At 39.0% G+C, this 12577-nt stretch overlaps 1 protein-coding gene across 1 annotated transcript; it reads right to left on the bottom strand.

Annotated features, from left to right (window-relative positions):
- Nucleotides 1–41: 41 nt before the first annotated feature.
- LOC101310482 lies at nt 42–1652 on the bottom strand (the record flags this gene model as incomplete). The annotated part of the gene is made up of 1 exon (XM_004309431.1): nt 42–1652. A coding segment is annotated over exon 1 (1611 nt), but the record flags the coding sequence as incomplete, so codon positions are not given.
- Nucleotides 1653–12577: the final 10925 nt, after the last annotated feature.

The raw sequence follows: 12577 nt of genomic DNA, 5'->3' as shown, positions 1-12577 counted from the left end.
GGCAGCTTTCTTTGAAGAACCGCCGAGACATTCTCACTTACCGCAACGGTTTCATTCCCCTTTAGCCTCCTCTTGTTGGTGCAAAGCTCTTTCAAGAACTTGGCATATTTTGGAACTTGTTTGATCGCATCTAGCAAGGGTATATTCACTTGTACTTTTCGGAATGTGTCTAAGATGCTTTTCTCAAGCTCCTCCTTCTTTGACTTAGCAAACCTATGGGGAAAGGGAACAAAAGAAGAATTAGTAGAAACCGGAACCTCACGAGTTACCTTGGGATCTTCTAATTCTGGAAATCGATCTTTTCCGCCAGCTGGTTCTTGTTTCTTCTCTTCCTTTTCATTATCAGCCTTCCTAGCCCTTTTGCTCACCCTCGGGACCACTGGAACCTCTTTGCCACTCCTCAAGTTAATAGCATTTGCATTCTCAAACCCTCCTTTGGGATTTATGATGGTTTGGCTTGGTAGTTTGCCGGGTTGATGTTGTTGGCTCATCATGTTTGCAAGTTGACTCACTTGACGCTCAAGATTTTCAATGGACTTATCTGTTTTCTGTTGAAAAGATTGTTGAGAGTTAGCCAAAGAAGCAATTAAATCCTCAAGAGACTTACTTGGTGCGTGTTGTTGGGGAGGAGATTGGTAAGGCATTTGTTGCCTTGCTTGTTGAAACCCAGGTGGAGGACGGTTGAAGTTGTTCCCTGGGGGCTGCAAAACATTATCATTGTTGCTCCATCGAAAGTTAGGATGATCCCTCCATCCCTGATTATAGGTGTTGGAGAAAGGATCATACTTCTGCCTTTGTTGCCCTTGGAATCCTCCAACCGCATTAGCATGCTCCAAGCTACCTTGATCCATCAATGATGGGCATTGATCAAAATAATGTCCCACCATACAACATACTCCGCATACTTGTTTAGGTAGCACCACCTGTTGCATAAGATTAGTGAGGTTAGCAATCTGAGTTTCCAAATTAGAAGTAGAACTTACCTCATTGACACTTTTGTGTGGCACCACATCTCTCCCTCCATAATTCTTAGTATTGGCAGCTACGGTTTTACACAATTCATGAGCTTGTGCAAGTGTTTTGTTCACAAAAGCTCCTCCACTTGCGGCATCAATCATAAGACGATCAGACTTGCATAGACCTTCATAGAACGAAACTATGAGAAGATGGTCAGCTATTAGATGATTGGGACATGAAGCTAACAACCGCTTGAATCTCTCATAGTACTCTGCAAAAGATTCTCCTTGCATCTGTTTGATTGAACATATTTCTCTTCTAATGCTCGTTGCCTTAGTTGCTGGAAAATACTCCTCCAAGAAAGCTTGTTGAACTTGATCCCATGTTGTCATAGATCCTGCAGGTTGATAGTATAGCCACTCTCTTGCCCTTCCTTCCAAAGAGAATGGAAAGGCACGCATTTTAGCATGATCCTCTCGCACATTGTCAGGCTTCATCCCCGTAATGATCATGTGAAAATCATGGAGATGAAGATTAGGATCCTCAGTTCCAAAACCATTGAACTTAGGCAGGTGATGAAGGATGCCTGACTTGAGCTTCAAAGCTTTGAGCTTCACCAGGATAGGTGATGCAAGTGGTTGTTGTACCGCAGTTGGTGCTGTCAACTCCTTCAAGGTGCGATTCGAGTTTGCCATGTCTGTTTGCTGCTCTTCCTCCTCGTCTTTCACTAGATTTGAAAGAGTCTAGTCTGAATGCAAAGGCACAAGAGGAAGGGGTGTGTTCACTGCTTGTTGTAGCTCAACAGGTGAAGGTGGAATAAGTGATTGTGGTGGAAACGGTGGAAAAGGCAAGGACTCAGTCTTATTTTCCTCTCCCACACGCTGCGAAGCACGTTTCCGATGTGACCTAGCTGTGCGTTCAATCTCACGATCCAAAGGAACAAGGTTAGTGCTCCACAGCTCCGAGTTTGCATACACAACGATTAAGAGTACCCAAAGACACAAAAACAAAAGAAGATTAGTAACAAGAATAAACTAAACAAGAACCAGCTGTGAATTTTGAGTATAATTGACATACAAGTAAATAAGTAATGTTTTCGATAACGATAAATGGGCCGGACGAAATGTTTTGTGCCGGTGTAGTTGCAAAATTCACATTCATAATGTTGTGTGTGGTGATGTCGTAGAATTTATAAATACAGAAATGAAGAAAAAGAAATAGTTCAATGAAATGATTAAGTTTTTGTTGCTTTGATTAATCAATATGTGTTTTCTTCTGAGCAATGAAAAGCAAATTAGGCTTATCTCATTGTTCTTCTTTTGTTATCAGCCTCCCGCGTGTCCGAACTCAACAATTCATACTTTGCCGTTTTCTTCCACGTGATGTGCAACAATCTCTAGCCCTTTCTATCGCAAATCAACCATGTTATCCTCATTTTGTACATTTTTCTTTGTACGACACTAGAACAGATCGAACTAGAGGGAATCTAGCTCCCTTGGAGCAACCTGCTCCAAACAAATCATAATTTAAAGCAACACAAACAACTAGCATGTGGTAATTGAGACTCCCTGGAGTGGAGCTGGTTCGAGCGAAAATTATATAGCGCACCCGGGTGCGCCGCCCATCTGTCATCTCCACTGTTGATTTTGACGTGGACTTAACAGAGCCTTTTAACTTTTTCAAAATCGACGGTGGAGATGACGGATGCGCGGCGCACCCGGGTGCGCTGAATAGGCTCTCGAGAAGTGATCCAAGTCCGCAAGAACATTCGCGACGAAGGTTGCCTGCCTTAGCACGTGGTAAAATGGAAGCTAGAGAAACCTCTGAGCAATATGCTTGACATTATGAATTAATGATTGAATTAAGCCTCCACGAGGTATAGTCTTGTTGTTAACACAGTCAATCACCAATTTAGAGTCGCCTTCAACCAGAACTCGGGAGATGTTAATTTCTCTAGCTTTAATTAATATCACGCAAGGCTAGAGCTCCAGAGGTGGGGAACATTGGCTTTACAAATTCTTCTTCTAGCACAAGCAACAAGAGGGCCGGGGCACCGGTGCTATATCTTATAATAAAGCCAATTGAAGCAATGCCATTTGGTTGAACCATCGAACCATCTAAATTAATCTCAATTTGCCTGGTTTGGAGGAGGGGGCTGCCATTTTATATCAACTCTACGGTGAGGAGGCAATGGGCGAGTGTTATGAGGGCAGGAGGAATGAGAGATATCACAACATCAGCGACAATGATAGCTTGAGGTTGGAAGTTCTCACTCTTGAAAATCTAAGTTATTTCTAGCTTTCTGAATATGGGAACTGATAGGAGCATTAAATGCGACAATTTTATAGTTTAACCTTTACATTTAATTTGGCTATTTTCCTTTAAAAAGATCATTTTAACTTTGTTATCTTCTTAGGTACTTCGTGGAGCAAGATAATACAAATATGTGCTCAAGTGATGCAAGCAAGGCTTCCAATACGAAGTAGAGATGTCAAGGATAGATTTTGATCATTCACATGGTCAAAAATATCAAGGAAAGGCAATGGAACTACTTCACCAAAACAGAAGCTGCAAACACAAAAAGCTGAAAAATGGTTTCTGCTTATTTTCTCCGGTTTTCAAGGCTAATTTCCATGCGGTTCCGAGAATGTTTTCACCAAGATGACTGCCCAGATTTGTAGAGGAGCATTTGTAGATCAATTTAGACTCAAGAATTGTTGTATGTTTTAATATAGTACTCGCAAGTGCACGAATCACTTATAGAATAGAAGTGCAAGCACAAGGTCGTTCCCTCTATGGATTGATTAGAACAACTTATTATGCCAATTATACTACTCCTAATGAAATAAACACATTGATTTTATGATTTTGATGAGTGAAAATAGAAAACTAAAGTAATAAAACTGAAATTAAAGACAAGAGAACAATGAAATTTCTAAGAGTTTAAGAACAGATTATGAAGATGCTAAAACATTGAATCCACCACCTAATACTTCTACCCTCCTCTCTAGTTGATAGCAATTGAACTCCCTAGATTGCATGCTAAAGATTTCCGTACATAAGCCTTATTGATCCCGGACATATGCCAAAGTTCTTCTAAACAATGAATTCTAACTTATTGATCCCGTATAGAACTCAAGTAATCAAACTGTAATCTACTTCACGTTATGATCAGGTTCAAGTAAAACATGTTCAACTCCATTAAGCACAAAAGAACTAGGAAATCATGTAAACAAGAATATCGACTATGATCAAGCACTTGTATTCTTAACTTACAACTCTCTAATCACAAGATTAAATAAATCCTTTGGAACTCTAGAAAACATCTACTCTCGATCAAGCCTCATGTTTTCAGACCAAATAACTAATAAACAAAACCTAGGTCTTATTGATCCCGAGCAAAGATTTTGAATAAAAGTACGATTAAAACGGTGATTGAGAATTTAACATAGCAATCCATGAATTCAAAAGCAAATCAACTAAAGAAATAGAGTAATCATACTAGAGGCTTCATCTCAGCCCTAGCTAGAAGTTTAGAAATCCATAGATAAAGAAAACATGACTAGAAATAAAAATAGCATGGAAGAATCAATGGAAGAGATAAGAACTCGGGTTGAGAGATGATGAGGCTCTCTTCTTCTTTTCCTCTGCGTTCCTTGCTGCGTCTCTCTGCTGTATCTCTCCTCCCTCTTTAACGTGCTTAGGGTTCTTTTTTATTCTTCTTGAAATCCCAATTGATTTGGGCTTTTTAGTCTCCTTGTCCAATATGGAATAGCTTTCTTCTCTCCAAATAACACAAGGTTATTATTGTCAATGCAAGAGCAACCTTCCAAATATGTTAGCCACGTTCAGCCCCTTTCCTTGTAGTATTAAGATTGATGGACTTGGGCTTCACAAATTGGAATCATGAGACGAAACACAAAATTCGTCAGAATCTGCCTCCACGCGCTGCATCCACTCAAACCTTCATAACTTGCTCTAGAAAAATGCAAATCCACTTCTGCAAAATTCCTCAGAAAGCTAATACCCGTAGCTTTCCAATGGTGTATGGCTTGTGTCTAGATTCCTTGTGAGCGGGTACAGTTTAATCCTCAAAGTTGACGCACAGCAGGGCAGTTTCTGGATCACTTAGCTCCAAATTCTCTTTTTCTCCAACTTAACCTACAAAACATAAAAACCAAGTAAATGACTCACAATTGACAAGAACTAAGCATATAATCATGTATCTAAGGGTATAAAAATGTATGAAATATGAATCTATCAAGAATCATCCAAATCGGTGATGTTATCTGGGAGTTATGAAGCTCCAAAGTTGGACAGAAAATCAGCAGTTCCGGGAAAGCTGTGCAGCAGTCAAGTTCGAGGCAGTGTTTGGGCTGGATTCTGAGAAGCTTTCTTGGGGGTTTTTGCACGATTTGAAGATTGACATCAGTACTATAATTTGCCCAAAAGCCAAGCCCAGATTATATGTGGAAGACATTCAAAAGATGGCTCAAACATTGATTCTAATCAAAGAAGGAAACATAGTCTGAAAAGGAAGCTTTGAAGACTTGGAGACTACTTAAAGCAAAACCTAATACCAGAACGACTCTAAGCCATCATATTGCAATAGAGCCTTCATGTTGCTGCATCGCACAAGAATCCATCAAGGGGAAGACGCCAAGATCATCATCATTCCTTCCATTCACAGTTTTCTTCTTCCCTTTGTAATCTTTAACTTTCAAATTTATTTTCTCTGTGTGATCTCTACAATGATGTGTGGCTAGTTTATCTTAGTTAGGGGTGGAGGTTTGAAGCCTCAAATTATGCAATAAACTTTGTTTTACAACCTTGATTTCGTAATTGCTTAAATATGGATTGTCTGTTTGGTTTTGGTTTATAGATAACTCTTGCTTGTTTATGTTCATGGATGCATACATAGAACATTATGAACGTTTGAGTGAGGCTAGAATTAGGTTGTTTAATCTCCTAAACGGTTAATATGGCTTAATTCAAGGTAGTAAAACCTATAGGACAATAGGAGAAACCAAATAGAGAGACTTGCATGCTAGGTAGGTGTTCCACACTAGTCTTGCATACTTGTTCAATCACTTCCATTGATCTTATTGCTTAGAATAATTTGTTGATAGGATATCGTCTATACCTTGATTGGTTATTCTAAAGACTTAGTAATGATGCATTCATCTTGCTTAAGTAGTTAAGGGAAGTAGTAAGAATTTACGCAGTGCGTTCACGGTTTATTCTTGATTGAACCTTTTCATAACTTGGTAATTGGAATCTTGGTTGTGTGGACTTTGTTTTGAAGCATATTCGGTGGTGAATTTCCTAAATCCCAGTCTCTTCTCTATCATATTTCTCAAACTACAAATCAAAACTGTTTTCTTATTCTTTTGTCTTCTGTTTTTCGTGATTTATTTAGTATAGTAAAAAAACTCCAAATCCTCTCAAATTTTGTGTGCGTGTTCTTCTGTGTGTCTAGTTTATTTTTATAAATTTTCATAATTTTCTGAATAGTGTAGGTTAGGTAATTAATTATATTTTAGTCTGCTATTCGTCAGGAACAGTAGACACTTTTGTGACATTGTTTTTGTGTGTGAAATTAAATACCCTCAATGAACGATCCTTGCTTTTTTATACTACAATTGACAATCTTTTGCAGGGTTAAATTATGAGGCTAATTTAGCCGTACCAATTTTTGGCGCCGTTGCCGGGGATTGTAAAATTTTAGTTTTGCACATTAGTTGTTTAGAGTCAATTTTCTTCTTTGTTGCTAAGATTTTTCTTTTTGCAGGAAACTTCAGTGGTGTATGCATACAAGGAATAATCTAAAGGGTGAGTTAGAACCATTGAATATTGAGTTAGAGAAGCTAGTGCGCGAGAACAGAAGGTTAGCAAGAGAGACAAAAGCTGCTCAAGAAGAGGCCGAGCCCATCAACCCCACTTTAATTTTCCAAATGGGAGACGCACAAGAAGATCAGCCGCAGCTGCCACCTCCACAACAACCGGTAGAACCAATGAAAACCATTAGGGAGCTCTCAACGTCCCTAATAGCGGGTGGCATTCCGTCGTGCATTCGTTACCCTTAACCGGCCCTAGGAAAGACAGGGACTTTCAAGCTCAGAATTGGTTTTCTCCGTAAGCTACCCACTTTTCACGGGTTACCTAATGAAGACCCTAATCTGCATCTCCAAGAATTCCATTTTATTTGCTCAAGCATGACACCGGAGAATGCAGATGAGGATATCATGAAGATGAAGGCTTTTCCTTTTTCTCTGACAGACAAGGCCAAGACATGGTTGTATAGGCTTCCAAATGGCTATATAACTTCATGGGACGTGATGCACAAGACATTCTTGGAGAAGTATTTTCCCACTTCAAAAATTATAGCATTGAGAAAACAAATTACCGGAATCGAGCAAAGATGGGACGAGGCATATCCTGAATACTTTGAGAGGTTCCAAAGCTTGCTTACTCAATGCCCTCAACATGGTTTGAGTGAGGAAAGCTTGTTGACTGCCTTTTATGATGGCCTCTTACCCATAGTGAGAGATATCTTGGATGCATCAGCTGGAGGATCATTCATGGACAAGTACAATGAGGATGGAATGAAGCTCATAGCTGATCGTGCATTGAATGCTTGACAATTCAATAATTCTTCAAGACGTGTCCAGACATTGTCGTCAAAAGGAGGTAACGATTCTGATATCAAAGAGCAATTATCAAATCTCACATCTATGTTATCTCAGGTATTGGGTCAAAAGAAGCATGGAGCCATGGTGTGTGGTGTGTGCTCAATGGAGGGTCACCAAACTGATCACTGCCCTCAATTATATGAGGATGAGGAGGTACATGCTGTAGGAAATTTTCAGCAAGGAGGGCAATATCAAAGGAACGATCCATATTTTCAGTATCTAGGATCAAGGAATCACCCCAACTTCCGGTGGAGTAACAACGACAACATCCTTGGACCTTCTCAAGCATCTCAAGGCAACAACCGTACACCACCAGGATTTAATCAGCGTCCTCAAGGGGGGTTTTCACAAAGCTATGCGTCCCATCAAGCTTCAGGTTCCACAATGACTCCAATTTTGGAGAAGTACGACAAGATGTTAGAAGCTTTGACCACCTCCACTCAACAGTTGATGCAAGGGCAGCAAACAATCAAGGCCAGGAGATCAAGGAGCTTAAAAAACAAGTAGGTGATGTGGTGAATGCTATAAACCAGCTTCGTGAGCCTGGAAAGCTTCCTGGAGGTACCATTCCAAATCCATCCTTTGAGCAAGCAAAAGCAATAACAACAAGAAGTGGTAAAGTGGTTCATGACATTCCAAAGAAGCCAAAGAAGGTGCCCATGCATGTTAATGAAGAGGAGGATGTTATTACCATGCAAAAAGGACAAGAGAAAGATCCAGCAACTTTGCATGAAGAGTTAAAGAAGCCACCATCTTTGACCAAAGCTTTCAACGCAAAAGGTGAACCTTCTGACCCTTCAAGTTTGATTAATACTAATTCTTCTTCTTGTTTGCCTTTTCCCAGTAGGTTTTCACAATCTAGGAAGGAAGAGAACGAACAAGTTATTTTGGATGTTTTCAAGAAAGTGCATATTAATATCCCTCTCCTTGATGCTTTGAAACAAGTTCCAAAATATGCTAAATTCCTCAAGGAGTTGTGTACAACCAGAAGACACATTCGAGAAAAAGAAGTGGTGAAAGTTGGAGCCAATGTCTCTGCCATGATTAATAGAAAAATTCCTCCGAAGTGCAAAGATCCTAGCAGCTTTACAATCCCGTGTGTGATTGGTAACATGAGATTTGAGAATGCTATGTTAGACCTAGCTAGGAGCACCTATCAACGCAATGCCTTATGCTGTTTATACATCTCTAGGTCTAGGTGAGCTTAAAAAAGATAATGTTGTCATTCAGCTAGCATATAGATCTAATGCATATCCGAAAGGTCTTTTGGAAGATGTTCTTGTGCAGGTTGATAAACTTATATTCCCAGCAGATTTTTATGTGTTAGAGATGGAGGATTCTCCCATGAATTCAGCGTCCCTTCTTCTTGGAAGACCATTCATGAGGACGGCAAGAACCAAAATTGATGTCTACGCAGGCTCATTGACCATGGAATTTGATGGAGAAGTGATTGGCTTCAACATTTTTGAAGCAATGCGGCATCCTTTACATGAAATAAATTCTTGCTTTTCTGTTGATATCATTGATACACTTGCGCAGGAATTTCTCAAGGCATTGAAAGATGACGTGTTGGAAACCACCATTGAGCAAGGCATTAGATTTACAAGCCATGGCATCCCAATATCACCCAAAGAGCTCAAAGAGACGTTTGATGATGCTATAATTGAAACTATGGCCTACCTTGAGGCACTCCCACGTTCAGAAAGGTATACTCCTCCCGCTCCAATTCAGTTATCAACTAATAAGATACTTCCATCTGTGATTCAAGCACCATCACTTGAACTTAAGTTGTTACCGGATCACTTGAAGTATGTTTATTTGGGTGACAATGAGACTTTGCCTGTTATCATCTCTTCTAAACTTACGGCTGAACAAGATGAGACGTTAGTGGAGGTGTTAAAAAATCACAAGACCGCAGTTGGATGGACACTTGCTGACATTAAAGGATTAGCTCAACCACATGTGTGCATCGCATTCTTCTTGCATGAAGAGGGTGCGAAACCATCCAGGGAAGCTCAAAGAAGACTAAACCCTCCCAATGATGGAAGTTGTGAAGAAAGAGGTTATCAAACTCCAAGATTGTGGTGTCATCTACCCAATTTCGGACTCAAAATGGGTGTCACCGGTGCAAGTAGTTCCAAAGAAGTCCTGGATAACTGTTGTGAAAAATGCAGAGAATGAGTTAGTGCCACAAAGAACTATCACAGGCCATAGAATGTGCATAGATTATAGGAAGCTCAATGCCACAACAAGGAAGGATCACTTCCCTTTGCCCTTCATTGATCAAATGTTGGAGAGGTTAGTGGGCCATGGATTTTACTGCTTTCTTGATGGTTATTCAGGATACAATCGATTGCTATTGCGCAAGAAGATCAAGAAAAAACAACATTCACATGCCCTTTTGGCACTTTTGCCTATAGGAGGATGCCTTTCGGACTCTGCAATGTGCTAGATACATTCCAGAGATGTATAGTAAGCATCTTTTCTGACTATATTGAGAAAATTATAGAAGTTTTCATGGATAATTTTAGTGTGTTTGGAAAAACTTTTGATGGATGCCTTGAAAACCTTTCTTTGATTTTAAAGCGATGCATTGAATCTAACTTGGTTTTAAATTGGGAAAAATGTCCCTTCATGGTGACACAAGGAATTGTGTTAGGGCATATTGTGTCTTCTAGGGGAATTGAGGTAGATAAGGTTAAAGTGGATTTAGTACGCTACTTACCACCTCCCACATCTGTGAGAAAGGTTCGTTCTTTTCTTGGTCATGCAGGATTTTACAGAAGATTCATCCAAGATTTTTCGAGGATTGCAAGGCCCCTTACAATGCTGCTCCAGAAAGACGTCCCCTTTGTGTTTGATGACGAGTGTTTGCAGCTGAGAAAAATCCTATATATATAACTATATATATATGGAAAGCAACAGATGTCTAGTTTTTCGAAATGTTTACGGATCATCAATATCTATTTTCCACATAAATTTATGACAGATTTAAATCACAAAGGTCATTCTACAAAAACCAAATTGTACCAAAAATGTCAAGTGGCAAATTTCCACTATTTAAGTGCTGCTTAACTATCAACAATCTCGGGGTTCGAATCCCACAGGTTGTGGTTTCCTTTTGACCTCTTTTTAAAAAAAAAAAAAAAAAGGTGCCAAACCGCATTTCAAGTACACTTATAAATAGACCGGATCTGGAGTGGATCGACCTAGATCAGGATCCGGATCCGTAATAGAAAATTTCAGATCCGGATCCAACCCATTACCCGCCGGATCATTGATAGCTCGATCCAAATCTGGATCCGGTGGGTTAACGGATACCCGACCTGTTATTCCGACCCATTTATAATAATAAATATTTTCAAATTTTAAATAATAATTTCTTAATTTTATCATAAATTTTCATAAAACACTAATGAAATATTATAACAAAATATTATTTTTAAATTTAATATTTTAAAACATCAAAAGTTTAATTATATGGCCAAAATACTCTTAACAATAAACTAATATAATTAAAATACTAGACCTCCATTGTTTTTAGCAAAGAGCATAAAAAGAACATAGGCATGAGTAACCTTCAACTTCATCAAATCATACTTTAGACGCAAGTTAGACGTTTAGGTTATCAAAATAATTATTATATTATTTTATATTTATCAGTAATTAATATTATATTTATAAAAAATATTATTTAATTATTTTAAAACGGATTCGGGTCCTTAACAGATCAACGAGTCAAAGTTTCGATTCAAACCCGTTTAAAAACAACGGATCCGGAACGGGTCCGGATCAAGATCCAGTCTATTTACAAGTCTAATTTCAAGTCCAAATTTCTCCCAGACAATCATATGATCAAACATGTTAAAATGTGGTCAAAACAACCTATTTGACTTAAAGCCTTACATTTCTATATTACTTACTCTTTGTCATACTTGTTGCTTATTTGTAAATCAAATACTTGCATGTTATCTGAAGTGAACGATGTTTCTGATATTCTGTTTCTATGAATGGTTATTTTGGATTTTGAATTGAATAGCTATCAGATACTATGATAGGGTAGGATACAATAAACCATTGATGTGAATTATTAATTTTTTTTTCTGAATTAGCATTGCTATTAATAACATGCTTAGATCAATCTCTAAATGGGACTGAGATCCTCTCCTCATATTTCCCTGCTCATATCTCCTCATAAGCCAATCTTGACCACCCAAGATTAACCAACGGTCAAGATGTTATTTATTTAGGTTTTCATATATTTCCATCTCTTCCCTCTTCCCAATATCTCGTATAATGAATTACTCACATCGAACAAAGAATAAAAAAACAAACCAGGTCTCTCCCTCTCAATCTCTGTCTATCATCGATCTATACCATAACTTACCACTTTCCCAACTCAAAACCAGACCTCCTTCACCTCTCTTTTATGTTCTCTGCTCTCTCATCTCTCCCTCTCTAAAACCCTCAAATGTTGCAGTCCCAACACCTCCTCCTCCTCCTCCTTCAAACCGAAACCAAGAACCCAACATCTTTAATTCATTATGACAAACTTAATAATTCGCACAAACATGTCTCCTGATGGTAATACATATCTGAATTTTAGACAAATGCTCCACAAATACAAAATGATCACACTTTGTTGTGTTGTTGTTGCGCTTAGGCCATGGTGAAGCAACCAAGAGAGATGGAATCACTACCAGGACAAGCATTTTAGCCGACGAAAAATTTTCGTCGGCCTGTTAGCTTAATTCGTCGGCTAAGATCTTAGCCGACGAGCCATCGTTGGCTAAGATTTCGTCGGGAAAAGGTCGTCTGTGATGACTTTAGCCGACGAAAAAATAAATTTCGTCGGCTATAGTCCCGCAGTTTAGCCGACGAAAAACATTGTCGTCGGTTTTTTTTCCCAGACTATAGCCGACGAAACA

This window comes from Fragaria vesca, unplaced genomic scaffold, assembly GCF_000184155.1.
Source record: "Fragaria vesca subsp. vesca unplaced genomic scaffold, FraVesHawaii_1.0 scf0512951, whole genome shotgun sequence".
NCBI lineage: Eukaryota > Viridiplantae > Streptophyta > Magnoliopsida > Rosales > Rosaceae > Fragaria > Fragaria vesca.
Note: the sequence above shows the minus strand (reverse complement) of the source record. Positions and strands in the feature narration are given on the sequence as shown.